Source organism: Chinchilla lanigera, unplaced genomic scaffold (genome assembly GCF_000276665.1).
Source record: "Chinchilla lanigera isolate Chin_1 unplaced genomic scaffold, ChiLan1.0 scaffold00032, whole genome shotgun sequence".
Classification (NCBI taxonomy): domain Eukaryota; kingdom Metazoa; phylum Chordata; class Mammalia; order Rodentia; family Chinchillidae; genus Chinchilla; species Chinchilla lanigera.
In genome coordinates, this window is record NW_004955433.1 from 14,853,881 (window position 1) to 14,874,205 (window position 20,325).

General features: G+C 37.9%; 1 protein-coding gene across 2 annotated transcripts in view; it reads left to right on the forward strand.

Moving 5' to 3' along the window:
- Rspry1 (ring finger and SPRY domain containing 1) overlaps window positions 1-20,325 on the forward strand; it is a 40,563-nt gene that overhangs the window by 10,360 nt on the left and 9,878 nt on the right. For both annotated transcript variants that reach the window (XM_005388375.2, XM_005388377.2), the window contains exons 2-11: window positions 3,477-3,981; window positions 9,272-9,324; window positions 9,984-10,096; window positions 11,416-11,542; window positions 12,197-12,255; window positions 14,009-14,075; window positions 14,465-14,596; window positions 16,711-16,826; window positions 17,489-17,632; window positions 19,789-19,900. In XM_005388375.2, the coding sequence (XP_005388432.1) occupies window positions 3,632-3,981; window positions 9,272-9,324; window positions 9,984-10,096; window positions 11,416-11,542; window positions 12,197-12,255; window positions 14,009-14,075; window positions 14,465-14,596; window positions 16,711-16,826; window positions 17,489-17,632; window positions 19,789-19,900 (1,273 nt within the window). In that variant the 5' untranslated portion in view covers window positions 3,477-3,631. The remainder of the gene's footprint in view (window positions 1-3,476; window positions 3,982-9,271; window positions 9,325-9,983; window positions 10,097-11,415; window positions 11,543-12,196; window positions 12,256-14,008; window positions 14,076-14,464; window positions 14,597-16,710; window positions 16,827-17,488; window positions 17,633-19,788; window positions 19,901-20,325) is intronic.

Sequence of the window (20,325 nt, forward strand, 5' to 3'; positions counted from 1 at the left end):
AAATAATCTCTAAAATACCCTTTCCTTCTCTGACATAGCTGGTATCATTTTCTGGGTCATTTAAGGAAAATGACTTCTTTGGAAGGAATTGAGCCAAAATACACTTGAATTCAATTTGGAAATAGAAGAAAAAACCCTTAATTTTTGTCTTCTTGCCTCCAAATTTAGTGAGATTTTTAAAAATATCTGCATATATTGGGTATCTTCCAGACACCTTAAAATTGTACTGAATATAAATCTGCATAAATGGTTCTATATTCAGTTTCTATAAACCTTAGGGAAAAATTGGGGGTAGAAAGTTAAGAATTGCAATCCAATAAACTGCCATCTTTATGGGTAATCTCAACATTGTTTATTGTTAATTATTCTAAATAGCTTTGTAACAGTTGGCACTAACCTGTACCTTTGTAGGCCCTGTTCTCTTCATGGGTTTGTTTTCTAGGATTTAAGCTTACCTTGACATTCTCAAATCACTGCCAGTCATTTTTAGTACCTGATGTGTCTCCCTAAGGTATGGATCTATGGTGTGCAACTTGTGTTCCATCCTGCCTTCCATAGTGTTGGTGGGGAAAAGCTCTAGAGCATTAGAGAAGCCAGTAGAATCCTTTCAGCTCTGGCTGGGCTGATCACAGTCCTGGGCCCTCACCACAGTGGAGAGGCATTGTAGTTAGAGACACATCCACCAAAGAGTTCCCTTGTATCAGGTCTTGAACCACTCCTTCCCACCATCCCCAATGTGTTAGTTGGGCTAACCACAAATTTTTATAACATAGTGGATAAGAAACTATGATGAATAGAATATAGATTCATATACAGCCTTTAAACAGGGTGAAAGAATACAGGACTAAAGTGGTATTAAAGAGTACAGCTGGGCGTGGTGGCACATGCCTGTAATTCCAGCACTCAGGAGGCTGAGGCAGGAAGATCACTCTTGAGTTTGAGGCCAGCCTGGACTACATAGTGAGTTCAAGGGCTGACTGAACTACGTGGTGAGTCTCTGTCTCAAAACACTTAAAAAAAAAAAAAAAAAGTACAAATCACAGAACAGTATTTTTGGCCTTTTCCTGATCAGATTTAAGGAAAAAATTTGATCTATAAGAATGGATAATAATCGGTACAGAAACAAACATGAAGCTTTAAGGGTTAAGTTTGGGAAAGGAATGGGCTTAGAGCAAAAGAGGGGCTTCTACTTGCTCTAGACTTGTGGAACATTTAGCTTTTCAAACTGAACTGAATTGTTGGTTTCTGTTTTTGCAGTGCTGGGGATCAAGCCCAGAACCTTGTGCATTGGATTAACTTTTTAAATATTAAATAATACCTTAGGATTCCAAGAAAGTGCTCCCCTGGCATAAACAGCTGGGCTGGGCCCGTCAGAAAACTCCCCTCATCTGAATTGCTGCAGCAGTGCCTTGTCTGTGCAGTGTCTGAGAAAGGCCAGAGCATGGCTTCTTAAGTAGCGCTTTTTGGTCTTTTCCAGAAACCAGCATAGTTTATCAGATCAGTAGAAACATATACCAAGGGCCCTTTAAAAGAATTATTTCTGGCATCTGTGTCCTCCGTCCTTTTAAGCTTTGAAATCTCTTAGTAATCTACTCTCTGGAGGGAATTGGACCCTGGACCCTTCAGTAGTGGGAATATCATTTACTTCAGCTCTACTGGTTTAAAATGCGTTCTTTGTTAAAATGTTTTTCCCAGCTGGGTGTTTGCTTCGTGCTGCTGCCTGTGTACTTCAGTCACATCCTTTTAGCACAACCTTCAAATTTTCAAGATAGCCTGGCTGGTTTTGGGGACCCAAGAACATCTCCAGCATTAACTTGGCTCAGTCATTGCTCCCTGTATGTAGTGTGGGGGCAGATAATGTCTACTGTCTTCCTCTCTTGTCCCAACCTCTCATTCTTTTCCCTCCTTGCCTTCCTCTCTCATGTATTTATACTTACATATATGTAAAGACTTTCTATCCATTGTCTCTTTTTTTCCCATGTGAGCAGTAGATTAAGAAAATATTGAAAAGAACTTGCTGTGATTTTGCCCCACATAATGGAAGTAAATTTTCTCTTCTAGTCCTTCTGAATTATAAATATTATATCTAATCCTGTGTGAGTACACATGAGGAATTAATTGTATATATCCAAATGTTGAGTAGAGACTGCACATCAGCATTGTCCTTTCCTTGTATGTCATAGTCTCCAAATACCAGCATGATTTGTTAATTTTTGCTACCAGTCTCATGTCAGTCTCCTACTTTCAAATCTTTTCAGAACCTAACCAGATGTTCTCAGGTCAATGAAAAGCTGGTTCTATCATTTGGGGTTTTTGTTTGTTTGGCTGGTAATTTGGTTGGATTTGACTTGGCTTTTGTGGCACAGAAATTGAATCCAGGGCGTGCTATGCAAGCACTATAGTGCCATACTCTATACCCATCCCCACCCTGTTTAATTTTTCATTATTCATTTATTACTGCAGTTCTGGGCCCTGATATCAGAGGCCTTCTATGACTGAGCTATACTCTTGGCCCTTTTAAATTTTTTATTTTGGGTCAGGGTCTTACTAAGTTGTCCAGGCTAACCTCAAATTTGTAATCCTTCTGCCTCAGTCTCCCCAGTAGCTGGGATTACAGGTGTGCACCACGACTCAAGGCTAATCACTTGGTTTTTGGTTTTTTATAATAAATATACTGTGTGTCATGTCATCCATAAATTCCTAGAGGGCAAGGACTATGCCTTGTCCTTACTGTTTTAGTGCCTCCATAGTGCCTGGTACAAAGTGCTTAGCATTTTCAGACAAAGATAATTGATACATCTTGTTCTTAACTGTGTAACAGATTGTTGTGCAACAAGCTGATTGTGAGAATGTAACTCTGTTATATAAATTCACATTCTCCAAAACAGAGTCTTGCTTACCTAAAACAAAAACTCTGTAATGATTTGTACAATGTCTGTAAATTCTTGAATGAGTCTCTACGTGGAACATCAGTGGAGTTTTAGTAATTTAAGAGGAACACTGTTTTATTCTTTCCTTATCAAATAGGTGCTATCACATTTGTATCATAACTTTTTAACAATAGACACATGTAATTAGATACTTTATTTGAAACATATTATCCCATATGTGTAAAGAAAAAAAGATTATTTTTATCACAAAAGGAGCCCTTGAATAAATTGTACATCCTTCTGATGTGTAGAGATAGGAAGAATCACATATATGGTTTTTGAACATTGATTATATCGCCTATAGTTTCCAAAAATATGGTCTAGCAATCAACTTTCTAATAATGATGAAAAGGAATTATTGGTTGATTGTTAATTCTGTTATTCAAAGATATTTTGTGTATGTGTGTTGGAAACCTATAAAAATAACCACAGATGGTTCTGTGTTGTAATGCAACTATATATAAAACCAAACTAGTAAAGTGTGAGTAATTGAGTGATCAAGAATCTTCTATTCATTTTCCTTTTCTTTTCCTTTCTTTCTTTGAGAACTGCCCGTGGATGACCAGGCTTCCCTGTAGCTGATAATGTTGGAGATCAGCTCTGCAAATTTCTTTGGCATTCAGTCATTAAAAACAAATAGGATGCAAGTTCCTCAACTACAGATTATGAAAACAGTATTTGGAAAACTGAAAACTATCTAAATGATTGTCTTTGGTTGGGCCGTGTTCTTAGCAAGCAGAAGCCTTGGCCAGGGTCTGCTGTTGACTCTTCAGGAGCACATAGCCAACCTACTGGGGACTAGAGGTGCTGCTGCTACCATGGGTAATTCCTGTATCTGCCGAGATGACAGCGGAGCAGAAGACAGTGTTGACACCCACCAGCAACAGGCCGAGAACAATGCAATCCCCACTGCTGACATGAGGAGCCAACCCCGGGACCCTGTTCGGCCACCAAGGAGGGGTCGAGGACCACATGAGCCAAGAAGAAAAAAACAAAATGTAGATGGGCTAGTGCTGGACACACTGGCAGTAATACGGACTCTTGTAGATAAGTAAGTATCTGACTCACTGTCATCTCCAGTGCAATGGAAAGTATTCTGCCAGGAACTATGACTTTTGGATTCCTTCAGCTTATTTAGTATATACTCACAAAGCCTTGTGTTTATGGAGTGAGGGAGAATATTTCTCTTCTGGTGGCAGATTAAATTACAGATTTTGATGTTTTAACTTCTTATCACCTTAGTCCTGCCTTGAAATGTCTAAACATTTCTGTAGCAGAAAACATTATTTAAAACTATGATCTTTATTAGGAAATGTAGTAAATATTGCGTGAGTTTGTAGTGCTAGCTATGATAGGAAATGATTTAAAGAAGACTGTTACTGTGCTTCCCTCTCTGCTCCACTGACCAGAGATTTTCAAGGTGAATTGTTTGACCCAAGATCATGGCTGCTTGAAAGTTCTATTGGTAACCTAAGGACAAAGGTCAAAAAGAGTTTCCTTCTCCTCTCTTTAATATTTCTTATTTGATTCTCTAAGATCTATTTGGAAAACTTGTAAGTTGAAACTGCAGGGCACACCTGTACCTGTTTGTCTTATCCCCTGCTTTGTCTAATTCTAAGTGAAAGACCCCAGATTGAATAACAGTGAAATTAAAGGGTACTGTTCAAGCTAAAAAAACAAACAAACAAAAAAAACATGTTAGCTCAGATTGTATCAGTTTAGTAGTTAAAGGCACAAATTTTAGAACCTTGATGGATCCAGGTGCAAATTCTGGCCCAGCCACTCACTAGTAAGCTACTTCTCTAAGCTTCAGGTTCCTCATCTATAATGAGAATAACACCTGTCTTACAACAATCATCATGAGATAATATATAAAAAATATCTAGTATGCTGTTTTGTGTAAAACAGTTGCTCAATAGATGGTATTAATCCCCCCACCACCTTTTTTTGTGATGCTAGGTATTGAACTCAGGGCCTCCAGCATGGTAGGTGAATACTCTACCATTAAACTACATCTCCAGCTGCTATAGTAGTAATTTTAAAAAGTAATTTCTGGGTTTTGTTTGTTTCAGGTCCTGCTAGTAAATTTATAAATATTTTATAATCACATTAATAAAAAGTTTTGTTTAATTCTCAAAAATTGTAACAAAATAACATATCTGTGCATAAAAACAAATTGTTAGAGTTGTATGAGATTCTCCCACAAAATAGTGGGATGATAGTTGGTCTTCAAGAGTAATAATTTTTCCAAAAATTACCCCTCATAATTATAATGAAAAGCTATCCTTCCCCCAAAAGGAAGTAAAACACAATAAATATTCATGTAAGCCCATTTAAAAAACAGGAACAGAACAGACTTTGTCCTGTTTTAAGAGAGTGATTAAGGGAGTATGGCACCAAGGTAGGGACCTTATTTCTAAGCTCCAAGAAATTTTACAAATTATAAATGACCTTGTTGATAAAGCACGTAATTCACTTATGTGAAACAGTTGATTTGCCTTTGAATAACAAAGTAGCTTTTACCATACACCTGTTTTTACTGACTCATAGGTATAACTTTTGACTGGGGAGAAAAATAAGGCCTATGTGGAGCAAATAGGAAAGGGGAGCCGGGCATAGTGGTGCATGCCTGTAATCCCATCACTGGGGAGGCTGAGGCAGGAGGATCGTTGCGAGTTTGAAACCAGCCTGGGCTACAAAGTGAGCTCAAGGCTAGCCTGAACTGCATAGTGCAACCCTGTCTCAAAAAGACAAAAAAAAAAAGGGGTGGGGGGGGGACACATGCTAGAGAAAAAAGTAAACATGGCTGTGGCCAGGCCTACTGGTACATACCTGCAATCCCAACTACTCAGAAAGCCATTGGAAGGTAATCTCAAGTTCAAGGCCAGCCTAGGCACTATGACAAGACTTTGTCCTGATCAAATAAAATAATAAAATGGCTAGGGATGTAGCTCAGTATAAGAGAGCATGCTTCCTGTGCATGAGACCCTGAATTCAATTCTCAGTACCACACAAGTGCTAGGGATATATGCATGTTTTTTTAGAAGCTGTTAAAGGAGATGAATTTTATAACCTATAAAGTTTATAAGTCTGTTAAAATGAAACATGAAAGAACATGTGGCCTTATATCTAAATGGATGTATACAGCTATAAAATTATAAAACAATCTCTATTATCCTCTTCTTTCTGTTGTCTGTAGTAAGGAAAGAGTGACACTGATGATGAGTAGGAGAGGGGCACCCATTGCCACTACATGAGAGTCACTATACAGTAGTGAGAGCAAACCTTTTAGAGACCGAGGGCCTAAACTGCAACCTGAAACCCACTTATTTATTGCAAAGTGCCAACGCCACAGTTAAACCTGAATGCTGTTTTTCATTTAGAAAAAAAGCTGTTACCCGATGCTCAGCTGCTGGGGTGACTTGGTTGTGTGCCAACAGAGAGGGCTCTGGTGCCATAGGTTTGCCACCACTGCTATGGAGTTGGATGGTGTCGGTTTCTGGTTTTCCATGACTTTGTTTTGAAATAAACTGCCAATTTGCCCACGTCTCTATACCTAGCTTTTCTCTCATTTAAACAAGGTTTTTTGGTTATTTTTCTGTTGTGATTGTCTAATGTTAATCCTGTGTACTTTCAGTTTAAAATCATGTTCTCACTTCTGGAAGTTTCTCAGCCATTTTGTCTTTGAATGTTGCTTCTGGTGTTCTGAGTCCATCCCTCGATACTTTTCTAATTCATTAAGTTTCACACTTAATGGCATATCTACAGTTAAATATACCATCTCTTAAGATACTTACTTCAGCAACTATTTTACTTCTAGGATCTCTAATTTTTCTTTTTTAATGCATATAACTTTTTTTGGTTTTGTTTCTCACTTAATATACCTCTTACAGTTGTTCCTGTACATACACTTATTTTAAAATCATCTTACTGGGCATGACATTGCATGCCTATAATCCCAGCACTCAGGAGGCTGAAGCAGGAGGATTGCCTAGAGTTCAAGGCTAACCTGGGCTACATAGTTGAAGGCCAGCCCGGGCTACAGAGTGAGTTCAAGGCCATCCTCAACTACATAGCAAAATTTTCTGAAAAAAAATGTTTTGAAGTTCAGTTATTTACATGTTTTTGGTAGTGACCTTGTCTTAATGTTTTAATGTCATTCTTATGTGCTTTGGAATTTAGTACACAGACTCGTTGCTGTTGTTGTTGTTGCAGTTTGAACCTTGTGTTGGCTAGGCCAGTATTTTCACATTGGTCTACATCCCCAGCCCTGTAGATTGCTCACGATAGAAGTGTCTTCCTTGCTGTGTTTGTGTCTGTATGTTATGTGTGCCCCCTCGGGGCCGGTGCTTTCCTCCCCACCCCATGAATCTAAAATTGGAGTGCTCACCCACTGTAAGGAGCCCTGGTCCTGCTGCATAGCTTTCTTTGCCTTTTTCTATCACTGGAGACTTATCCTTTATACCAGCTGTAGCTCACTTTTTCTGCTCCTTTCATTCATTGAGAGGGGGCCCCACCCCAGCTTCATTTGTGCATCTCAACCATCTTGTAGGTGGGATTTTGGGTCCTGCCCTGAAAGAGTAGAGTACATCTCCTGGCTACCACTGTCCAGTGTCTGATCACAGCCCAGAGGCCCCCTGACCAAGTTTCTGCCTCCCATCAGAAATTCCTCTTCTCCTTCTAAATCACAAGAGACCTTACCTTGTTCTTTGAATGTAGAGGGATGTGTGTGTATGTGTATGTGTATGTGTACACATTAAGTACTTCTGCATAGAACAGAAGTACTTCTTTTCCTTCTTGGTTGCTGAATCTTTGTTGAATTTATTATTTTTCCCTTATTCCCTAATCTCATTCTTTTGATCACCCACCTCCAAATATAACCATTAATATCTGTCCTTCCCTGTAATCCCAGTTACTTGGGAGGATGAGTGGGAAGGATCAGTTGAGTTCAGGAGATCAAGACCAGCCTGAGCAACATAGCAAGAGCGTGTCAAAAACAGAAAAATGAAGGATAGGTTCTTCCAATTCTCCTATCATTTGTTTCTTTATGTCTATATCAGAAGAACAGTGTTTTGTGTATAATTTTTTATATTTAAAAACTGACTTAGTTTTATAAACCTCTTTGTTTTTAACTTCTCTTAACATTATATTCAAGATGTGTGTTGCTGTGTATAAATCTACAACTACTTCTAACTGCTGTAGCATATTCCTTTGTGTGTCTAAAGGTACTATATTTTGTTTTATCTGGGATGATCACTTAAGTTCCTGCCAAACTTTTGTTCCTGCAGATAATCATGCAAAATATGCAAAAACATGCATCAGTTTATGGACCTATGTAAAAGTGTCTCTAGAACTGACTGTGTGAATACTTAATTTCATTATTGCCATGTTGTTCTCCAGAAATGTTTGCCTCAGCCAGTTATATTGTTTTTTAAAATTCTTTGTAGATAGTAATTTCCCCTTATTATGAAAGAACAAAGGATATGTCTGACAACCAGCATTAATAAGTACTTGAAATCAACATACTAATGCCCATGTCACAAAGGTATTTTGAGGATTAAATGCTTTAAGACAGTAGTCTTTATGGGGTTTTTTCACAGCAGAAAACAGATCCAAAATATGTAAACAAATAAATGGTGAATCCTCAACCAATTAGAATTATCATTGTTTGATAGACAATATTTCAGTATTGAAGTTCCCCTGAAGTACTTCCTGAGGATTTCTGAGACCCCAGCTTGAGAACCCATGGAATTAAGGTATATAATACAATTTTAGAGCAGTGTCTAGAATATTAAATAGTCCTTGAGTAAGTTTGCTTTCTTTTTCTTCTAATACCATTTTATGAAGTTTAAGCATGTAGTGATATTTCCCAGAAGAAAACCTTGAAATGAAGATGTTTATGTAGGCCCTAGCTTCTGTAAGTCACTAGTTGGCATTGCCATTTTCCACCCTGTTATTTCTTTGAGGTGTGTATGAAAAAGATGAGATTGACCTTCCTGGCTCATCTCAGTTAGCATTGGGCCTTGGATGTAAAGCTCAGAATAGAGTCTTGTCTCCAGTTTTAGTCCTGTGCTTTTACCTCAGGCCACATAGTAACTGTTGTGAGTGCCCACCTGCCTATTTTGTTTGTGAACGATCATGGGCAGTGACTGTGGAAATAAGCACATGTGGTATAAATATTACCAGTTATAGCTCTGATTGATGCTTCCATCTCTTTCCCTACATTCATAATGTTCATTTATACATTCTCTTTCTATTCCCACATGTGAAGATGGAATTTTTATTTGGAGTTGTCACTTGTTATTTCTTCAAGTTTAATGTCTTGAATGTTTGTTTTTCAGTGATCAGGAACCTCCCTATTCAATGATTACATTACACGAAATGGCAGAAACAGGTATTTTTAAAGTTTGTTTCTAATAGTTCCTAATGAATTAATAATAATGAAATGTGGCCATCTTTTTTAAAGACAAAGAATCCAGAAATACTTAGAATACATAACAAAGGAAAAAGCCCTTGGTTTGTGGAAATTATCCTATAAAAATGTAATAGACACTATGTATTGTACCCTGAATGGTTTAGCTACATGTCTTAGTGATGGTTTTGCATCATTTAAAGTTATAGGGGGAATTTTTTTTTTATATTGACAGATCTTTGACTGTAATTGTTCTAGAGGGGATCATTTCTTATCTCTGTTTCCTGTCATCTGAAAATAGAGTCAACTGCTGAGTATACTTAATTTTCTCAGTTAATTCCTTAGCAGTAAGTAAAATATTTTAAACTGTTTTAATCATAATTTGAGGACACAAACCATAGCTTAAATTTCCTCCAAATAAAAATGCCCCCAAATCACAAGACCCTTTTAACAAATTTTTGACTCTGCCATGACAACTGGCAATGCTGTGCCAAATATTAGCTTCTCAAAAGCTATAGGATGAAGAACAAAAATGTGTCTGTGTTCATGCGACATCCTCTTTTGTGGCTTTGTAAATTTAATGTATTTTCACATTTTCAAAATAGTAACTCCACTACATAATCTTCTTGATTTGCTCTTAGATGAAGGATGGTTGGATGTTGTCCAGTCTTTAATTAGAGTTATTCCATTGGAAGATCCATTGGGACCAGCTGTTATAACATTGTTACTAGATGAATGTCCATTGCCCACTAAAGTAAGTTAATACTAATCTTCTATGAAACTGTCATCTGTGCTTATGCACAGGATGAACCCCAAAGAACATCTGATATAATGCATTTCCTTTCTATACATTTGAGATGTTTTACTCATATTGATTTCATTGTGTAAAATTTTTTTATTATTATGAGGTACTCCATCCTCTATAGCATACTATATAAGATTTTAGTTTAATATTTTTTAAATGTTAAAAATAGAAATATTCATTCCCAAATGACAATCTTTATTTGGAAACTAGAACAGGTTATTGAATTGCTGGACTGATTTTTTTATCTTTCTCTGTGCATTTTCCTTATAACAAAAGTTTTCTATTATGACAAAAAAAACATTGTATTAAAGCACTTTTGAGTCTTTTAGGGTTTAGTATGTTTGTGATTATCCCTTACTTAGAACAGAAATACCATACTTTCATACCTTAGTCCATATATTTTTTAAAATTTGGATTCTGACATTTTTTGTTTGTCTTTTATTTGGGGCCCTAGAGAGACATGGTGGACAGAAGGAAGTCTTTAGCTTAGTCATGGATGAATTGATCTTCCGTAGGCTTTTCCTTTTCCTTTTTTTCTTTTTTTTTTTTTTTTTGGTATCAGGAATCGAACTTAGCACCTTGTACTTGCCAGGCAGGCACTAGTGCCTCTGAGCTATATCCCTGGCCCGCCTTTTCCTTTTAATTTGCCTTGAAAACTTCGGTAGGATTGTTCTTACTTGGTAAATTTATTTTTTAAAAGTTTATTATTTTTAAAAACTTCTTTAAAAAGTTAATTTCTTACTTCCATATCACTGGACCCTAATGTTATCAACTGTATTGACATTTAGTTTAGTCTGTTTAATGATTTAGGAGCATATAGCAAGCCAGGCATCGTGAGATAAACTATAATTCTAGCTACTTCAGAAATGAAGGTGGGGGACTGCAAGTCTGTGCCCAGCTTTGCCAATTTAGCTAGACCCTATCTCAAAAAAGAAAAAATGAAAAAAAAGGACTAGTTTGGTAGTATAGTGCTTGCTTGACATGTCGGTACAGTCATTAGTACCACTAAAAAGAAAGTATGTATCATGTAATTGGTATAACCTGTACAATTGAATGAAAATGTGATCTAACAGATCGTGTGAGAAAACTTTCTGGTTGATTAAAAAATATTTCCCACAATAATTGTATCACTGGGGTACATTATATAATTTTTGTATGGTAATTCTGAGTACATGTAACACTTGCATATAACTTTGTTTTAAAGAATTCTCTTGGAAAAACAACCCAAGGAGGGTATGTACCAAATCCACTTGTATTTTTGTTTTTAGGATGCACTCCAGAAATTGACTGAAATTCTCAATTTAAATGGAGAAGTAGCTTGCCAGGACTCGGGTCATCCTGCCAAACACAGGAACACATCTGCAGTCTTAGGCTGCCTAGCTGAGAAACTAGCAGGTAATTTGAGGAAGTACCACAGAGGAAGATCCAGGTTTTTTGATGTTAAGGGATAGTTTGCATCACAAGTCTTTGCTCAACATGATATAGCAGAAAGAAGGAAGGGTAAGAAATTTACTCAGAGGGCAGAATTAAATGCAATCTCATTTAGTGTTGTGGATTTTCAGAGAAATTTGAGGGAAATCTTAACATTCATTTGCTTTAAAACTAAGAATAAGGGAAGAACTGAATTTAGTATAAAAGCTATATATATATATATATATATGTATATATATAGTCATGAGAGACTTATGACTATTAGCGATTTTAAGAATGTTCACAGCAAGGTAGATGTGAAGTGTTCAATTAGTTACTTCATATATAGTAGAAGAAATAATAGATTAGAAGTCAGAATACATGGGTTCAGGTTCTGCCTCATGCTCCCCAAGCGCCCTTGAGTTAGTCATTTTTCTGTGTGGATGCAGTTGCTCAGCTGTGAGATGGGATGGTACTATTTATTCCCAACATCAGAGCAGGAGGCTTGAGTAAAACAGTGTACGTGAGGTACTTGGTAAATGGTACAGAGTTCTACCAAAACAATTTGATTGTTATTATTGCCCATTAAAAATAATATGGCACTTTTAATTATATTCAGTGTTTGTTGTATTTGTCTAGGTCCTGCAAGTATAGGTTTACTTAGCCCAGGAATACTGGAATATTTGCTGCAGTGTCTGGTAAGTGAGACATCAAAGCTAGTTATTCTTATTCAGAGGTGTGCATTTTTCTCAAATTGCCAGCATAGCCCCTGGCACAGAGAATGGAATCAGTTGTAAATTTTACTTGCAGGTGTTTCCTGAGTGTTTATTCCCTCCTATGTTAAAAAAAAAAAAAAAAAGTAGGATAGGAATTTATTAGAAGCAAAAACAGCTGACTTGGTCTGGTTTTAATGTTAGTCATAGGATAGCGGCTGTGATTGACTTTTTTGTGTGTCCTTAGAGTCTACTATGGTAATAGGGAGCTGCACAGTGAAAACAAAATTACATGGCATCCGACTCGGGTCAGGTTCTCAGTGTACATAAATCTCTGCTCCTGCCTGCCCTCCCCCCAGTGCTACCACTCTTACAACTGTCGTCCTTGGAGTATTTGATATATCATCTGTGAAGCCTGCACTTTACTCTCAGACCTTTCACAGGGCTGACTAAAATCTTGACTGGTCTGTATTTTTAAAAGTTATTTTTGCAAGCCAGTGAGCATTGGCCTTTTTCAAAACTATCGGAAAGACCAGTACCACCATGATATGTGATTGCAGTTACACTTCGCCAAGTGAGCACCGTACAGATACAGAAAATAATTGAACAGTCAGTCCTCCTTTGCCTTTAAGAAGTTTACTGGTTAGTTGAAGAAACAAAACTCTCAGACAAGATATTTAGAGTCCATTTTATGACAGGATGCAATCAAAGGCACAATCTCTTCCTCTAGACTAAGTGCTTTAAGAGTTCAGAGGAGGCAAAGAGATGGGTGGTGTGAGTGTGAGGACTGGAGCAGTCATGAGAGACAGCCTTCTTGATAAAAAGAGCACCTCTGCTGAGGCATGCCATAAACTAGGATCTCATTGTGCCTAGTGGAGGACACAGTGGGTTTCTTGACTACAGAAATACCACAGGTGGAAGTCCAGAAGCAGAGATCGTCTGATCATGGAAGGTTGCCTTCAGAGGTAGTAGGACATAGACTGAGAAGCCAGGTGGAGAGTTCAGGGCTGGAAAAGCCAGACAGAGGGATTGGGAATGGAGATGGAAAAAACAGTGTTGATGCTGAACAGACTTTGCAGCAGGGGAGGGTGGTGGTTACATATGAGCTTTGCCTTATAGGTCGGTAACAGGAAAGTGAGTGACGTTCCTCCGAGGTTCTAGAGCACAGGTTGGGAAAGCATGGCTGGGAGAAGATGTGAGGTTAAATGGTAGATCTTTCTTTAAATGGAACTTGTGTGATGTGAACACAAATGTTGCTCTCTCCCCTATTATCAGTAGCATTTGTGGAATTCTTTTCAGGGATTATATTAAAAGCCAAGACAATGGCTGTTAATTTCATTATACTTCTGGATTGTTGCATTGACTATTTCCTTTTAAGGTTCTAAATAAAAAGCACTTTTAGCTACAATTCTAGTTTGTATGGTTTAAATGAACATAAGAGTCATTATTTTAACAGAGTCCTAAAGTAAATGTTACTAAGTAAAATAATAATACATTTTACAAGATACTGTTGAATTTCTGTATCCATACATTAAGTCAATGACTTTAAGAGAGAAAGACTATCTTGGTTCTTCATTGCTAACAGTTAGCTAAATAGATAATTAAAGAGTTGAGGGAGTGTAATTTTTTGACTGCTCCCCCCAAAATTGAGTGCACATTGTGTAATAAAGTGAAATTGATAACTTGTGCTACCTCTGCAGGGGGAATGATATTTTCTTAATCTTTTATTGTCTTTCAGAAGTTACAGTCCCACCCCACAGTCATGCTCTTTGCACTTATCGCACTGGAAAAGTTTGCACAGACAAGTACGTATAGTGACTTCTTGCAGTAAGGCTCTCTTCTGTGCTGGTTGTTAAAAATCTTTATTTTTTGTAGTTACTGGGTGAGCTTGCACTTTGAACTCCATCAAATGTGCATACCTTCTGTTTTTGTCTAGGTAGCCATTTCAGAGCCAGTAAAGAGTAACAGGAATAAAGGCAAGCATTTTCTTGCCTAAGAATCTGAACTTAGTGACCACAGTTACAGAGAATAGTTAAAGTTTCGACCGTGTAACCCCTAAAAACTTTAATGAAGTCCATTCTGGTCTCCAAGTTCTCTAATTGCCTCTTTTCACTCCTTATTTACCACTACTAACCTGTTGAGCAAATCACCCTACATTTTCTTTGTTAATTTAAGGATTTCATCTTCCTAACAGGTGAAAATAAATTGACTATCTCTGAATCCAGCATTAGTGACCGGCTTGTCACATTGGAGTCCTGGGCTGATGAGCCTGATTATTTGAAACGTCAAGTTGGTTTCTGTGCCCAGTGGAGCTTAGACAATCTCTGTAAGTGGGAGTTGTCCTGTATTAAAATGTCTTTTTCTAGGGGAACAAGAGAAGCGGGGAGGGGGAAGGGATGGAAAGGGAAAAAAAGAGAATAGAAGGAAAAAATGGAAACAAAGCTTTTGTAAATGGGGAGGAGAAGGGCTGAAGAGAAGGGAGGGGAATGGGGAAAGAAAAGAAAAATCAAGACATATTATGTACAGGTATAAATTCCCTATGATGAATGTGATCAATGTTATGACATACTAAAAAAGAATGAATAAATAAATAAAACTGGAGGACTGGTAAACTACCTATTCATTTGAAGGATGAGGAATCTGATAACTGAAATACTAATAAATTGTCAAAAGTTTCTAGAATTTAGTTCTCTTTTTTGAGACAGGGTCTCACTGTGTAGTTCAGGCTGGCCTTGAGTTCACTATGTAGCCCAGGCTGGCCTTGAACTTGGGATGATCCTCCTGCCTCAGCCTCCTGAGTGCTGGGATTACAGATGTGCACCACCATACCTGTCCCTCTAGAATTTAGTTCTTTTTTAATTCTGTAAATCAGATTTTCCCACAGTTACTATCTGATGAGAGGCTCTAATACTGTATACAGTGCATAACATTCTTTGTTTTTGCCTTGTGTTCTTCCATGTATAATTCAGTTTGTTGTGATTTTTGTGAATGATTGCCAGCTTTTTGTCTTTTGCTCCTTCAAGGACTACTAGAACAAAAACTATACTACTGTTGTATCTTCCTTTCCCCTTCATGAGAAAAATTCTTGCTGCACAACTATGTGATGAAAGGTGAACAGAAGACCAAAAAAAAAAAAAAAAATCCCTTCATGTCATACTTAAAATAAATCAAAGTACTCCTTTTAAAAAAGATAAAATAGCCAGGGGTATAGCTCAGGGGTGCAGCACCTGCCTGACATGTGTGAGGTCCTGAGTTCACATCCCTGTTCCAAAACAATAAATAAATAAAACAAAATGTCTTTCTATTTCCAAACCTGTTTCTTCGGTAGGCTTACTGGCTTTCCTTTTCTAAGAATGAGTGTGAGTTCTTCTTTATAGGGTCCTGTACTGGTAGATTGGCTATACTGTAGCAGAAAGTATCCTAGAGACTCTCAATAAAAATTACAGTGTATGGGGATAAAGCTCAGCGGCACAAGCCCCTGCCTGGCAAGCGCAAGGTCCTGAGTTTGATTCCCAGTATCAGAAAAAAAAAAATTACATTGTATGCTTCTAACTCCAGCATTCTACTTTCAAAACATTCTACTTTTAGGGGCTGGGGATTTAGCTCAGCGGCAAAAGCGCCTGCCTGGCAAGCGCAAGGTCGTGAGTTTGGTTCCCGGTACCGGAGAAAAACCAAAAAAAAAAAAAAACATTCTACTTTTGGGGTGGTTTGTATGTGTGTGTGTGTATGTGTGTGTATACTGGGAGTCAAACTCAGAACCTTATGCTTGCCAGGCAGGAGCTGTGCCACTGAGCTATATCCTCAGCCAAAACATTCTACTTGCAAAAACCTTTACTCAGATGCCCTTTTGCTGCTATGTCAAGGCCTTTAATCATATGGCACTGTCTAACACTCTTTGCAATATAGATTGTCTCTTGACTGTCCCTCAGACAAGTCCTGATGACTCCTACCTCTAGGCCAGTTCCCTCAACTTTGCTTCTCAACCCCAATACCTTGCCTGTACCATGAGGTTTGTTCCCAGCTTTTTGTCTTTTCTTCCTTCAAGGACTACTAGAACAAAAACTATACTACTGTTGTATCTTCCTTTCCCCTTCATGAGTAGCATAATTGGACATGTGACCCCCATCATCATCCAAAATTGCAGGTATAACCTATATAGTGCCAGTTAAAGGATAATTCTGAAAAAGTGCAATTTGGATCTTGTTTCATGCAAAACAGTAGATACAGGAATGGAGGCATCAACCTCAGGCTGCTACCTTTCCTGGCATGTGCTTGGTCAGCTTTCGTGTGGTAGTAGAACAGCAAAGTTGAGGTTCTGAGCCTCCCCATCCATTCTCATTCCTTGGTGAGCATGGCAGCCAGGCATGGCAGTAGCCTTTTTTTTTTTTCTTTTCCCCTCAGCAGCTTGCCTTAGAAACATGACCACTTTTTCTTTTGCAGTTTTAAAAGAAGGTAGACAGCTGACCTATGAGAAAGTGGACTTGAGTAGCATCAGGGCTATGCTGAATAGCAATGATGTCAGCGAGTACCTGAAGATCTCACCTCATGGCTTGGAGGTAAAACTTGCATAAATGGACCTTTTAGAGGGTAAAACATTTTCCTCATTTTCAAGACCTACTTCTGATCAAAAGCGATATCTTACAGAATAGGTGGTTTATTTCCTACCTGAAGAGTGGTTAGAATAGAAGTGGTAGAATAGAGAGTGTTTCGGGACATTGTCTACTTTATATCCCACATGGTACTACACCTGTTATAAGCAATATAGTATTTACTGGTCAGTTTAAATATGTCTGTTGTTAATCTCTGTCATTTTATTCAACTAAAGGTACACAGACTAAGGTTTCAAAAGGAAAGCTCTCCATTTTTAAATCCCTTCTTAGCCAATCATATCAAGTCAGGTCCTTCCCTTTCTCCCTGCACGTTGAGTGGTGCTGATGTAAGAGCTGCTTATATACAGGAGGTACTATGAGGGATAGAAATTTCAGGATTAAAGAACTCTTTGAACAGTATCTCTAAACTCCCTGGAAATTAAACGATAAAATAGTCCTACCATATACTTCATTTGGTTTTATGCTTTTTGTAACTGAGGTTGGACAGAGAAGACAGTAGTCCACCAGAACCTTTAATAAGGAAAATTGTGTTCAGCTTTCCCAGTAGCCAGTTATTTTGATGGTTTTCAGGCACTGATGGCGGTTGTCATGTTCTTCGGTTTTGCCAGGCTCGCTGTGATGCCTCCTCTTTTGAAAGTGTTCGTTGCACCTTTTGTGTGGATTCTGGGGTATGGTACTATGAAGTGACAGTAGTCACTTCTGGCGTCATGCAGATTGGCTGGGCCACTCGAGACAGTAAATTTCTCAATCACGTGAGTACCTTGAAGAGCTTCATAAATGGGAGAGGGCACTTGGCTTTTTTTTCTGGTAGATCCACGAAGGAAGCTTCAAACTAAAATTTGTCTCTTCTGCTTTGCTAGCAAACACACTACAAGTCAAGGTATAGTATGTCTGACAGTGAAAGTTACAAGTGTATATTTTAATGGCCAATAAAATTGAATCATTTCATCTGATAGATGAAACTAATTTCTGCCATATTGTTGGAGATATTTGGCTCCTCAAGTTAAGAGTTTTAAAATATTGTTAACAGAGGACTTACAAGCAGCCAGATGTGGTGCTACCTGTCTGTGATGCCAGCACTCTGGGAGATTGACACAGGAGGCTCACAAATTTAAGCCCTGCCTGGGCAACTTAGTGACTTAGGAAGACTTTGACTCACAAAATAAAAAGGGCTGATATAGAGCTCAGTGTTAAGGTTCTGCTTTCACTCTCGAGTACCATAAAACAAAACAACAACAACAACAAAACAAGCATATTTTCCTGATCCAAGTATTAGTTGATCCTCCATTAGAAATGGATGAAGTTTGACACGTCTTTTTCCACATGTAAGATTTTAATGATGTTGCCATGTTTACAGCTTCATTTCAAATGGACATTGTTCTGGTAAATTTGAGTCTTTTTCCCTGTACAGATGGTGTGATTTTATGGGATAAGTCACTCTGAAAATACACCGAGTTTCAAAAGATTTGAAGCCTCTCTGTAGTTCTGCTTATTAACTTTTCCTGGGTTTTAGTTTTGAAAGGATGATCAAAGCACCAAGCTCAGAGATGACCATTTAAATGAGAAGCTTCAGGATAGTTCTCATTCAGGACATCTACAAAATAGTTTGTCTTGTTGTTTTGTGGTTTAGTTGATGTTGTTTGGGAGGTGCTGGGGATTGAACCCAGGGCTTTCACACTGAGATACTTCCCCAGCCCTAAAGATAGGTCTCACTAAGTTGCCCAGGCTGGGCTCAAGCTTGCAAATCTCCTGCCTCAGCCTCTTAAAAGTGGGGATTATAGAGATGTGCTTCCATGCCTGGTTTGTTGTGTATATTTTTATTGAGGGTTGGCCAGAGCAAGTCTTCAAGGGCATACTTTGACTTACCTAAAATATCTTTTAGACTAGGGATATAATTACATACCTGAGGCCCTGGGTTCAACCCTCAGCACCAAAAAGAAAGCTAAAACATCTTTCACATACTGTGTCTAATTCTTTTGAGAGTTTGAGAATGTATTATGCACCCATTTAGAGAAGAAGAAGTCATATGTACTATACTTTTCAAAAAGTGATGGCCATTGGGTATGGTGGCACACACCTATAATCCTAGCACTCAGGGGGCTGAGTCAGGATTGCTGTGAGTTTGAGGCCAACCTGGACTACAAAGTGAGCCCCTGATTAATAAATAAATAAATGGATTTTTTAAAATTCTCACCATAAAGAAACACAGATGTTTTTAACCTGATTTAAATATTATACAATGTGTATATGTATTGAAATATTTGTTACATGGTGCTCAGTTAACATGTATAATTTTTTTATTTTAAACATTAAAAAACTGACAAAACAACAATGAAGATGAAATCAAAACAGCACAAAAACAACAAAAATGATACATGACCTCAAGACAAAATGATAGAAATTTATAATGGTTGCTAAATTATACTGTTATCTTCAATGAAGTTGCTCAGTCCATTAGACATAAGAATGTAAGATTGGTCAATCAAAGACAGTAACAAGTAAAAAACAATAAAAATAATTTTTAAAAAAACGATTGGAAATGATGCAGAGCTTCATCATACAAAATGGTAGGAGTTCAACAATGGTTCTTATACTGCATATTGTAGCCTGAGCTACATAGTAAGATCAAGACCAGCCTGGACTACAGAGCAAGACCTTGTCTCAAAACACAAAAAACAAACAAACAAACAAAATATCCTTCAGTTCATCAGCATGATGATTGGGTGTTCATGCCATCTGCATGAGATGTGCCTCTCTCAAACCTTGTTATGATGTCGGTACATTACCCGTCTAATGTGAAAAAAAAAAAAAATCCAACTACTAAGTTAATGCTTATAGAAGATACTCTCTCTTACCAGGTCAGAGCAGGGAGAGACTTGCTAATCTTCTGGGCCTTGTCTTTCTCCAGGAAGGCTATGGTATTGGGGACGATGAATATTCCTGTGCCTATGATGGCTGCCGGCAGCTGATTTGGTATAATGCCAGAAGTAAGCCTCATGTACATCCATGCTGGAAAGAAGGTATTCATTCTTCTACATCATGAATTTATCACCTGGGTTAAGACATCTGATTACCGCAAGGCATTTACTATATTAGGCCTTAAAATGTCTTTAATAGAAGATGACTAAATGAGAATGGGCTGTCATCCTTTGTCTCACCACCATGGATGTGAATGGCATTCTCTGATAAAGTAACCTCAGGTGGAGCATTCCCATAGCAAAAACATTTCACAATATAAAATTCTTTTTTTTTTTTTTTTTTTTTTGGTTTTTCTCCGGTACTGGGAACTGAACTCACGACCTTGCACTTGCCAGACAGGCGCTTTGCCACTGAGCTAAATCCCCAGCTCCAATATAAAATTCTTGAATCAATAGGAAAGTGGATTAATATGAGGGCTGAGGATGGTAGTTCAGTAGCAGAACACTTGCCTAGCATACACCAGGGT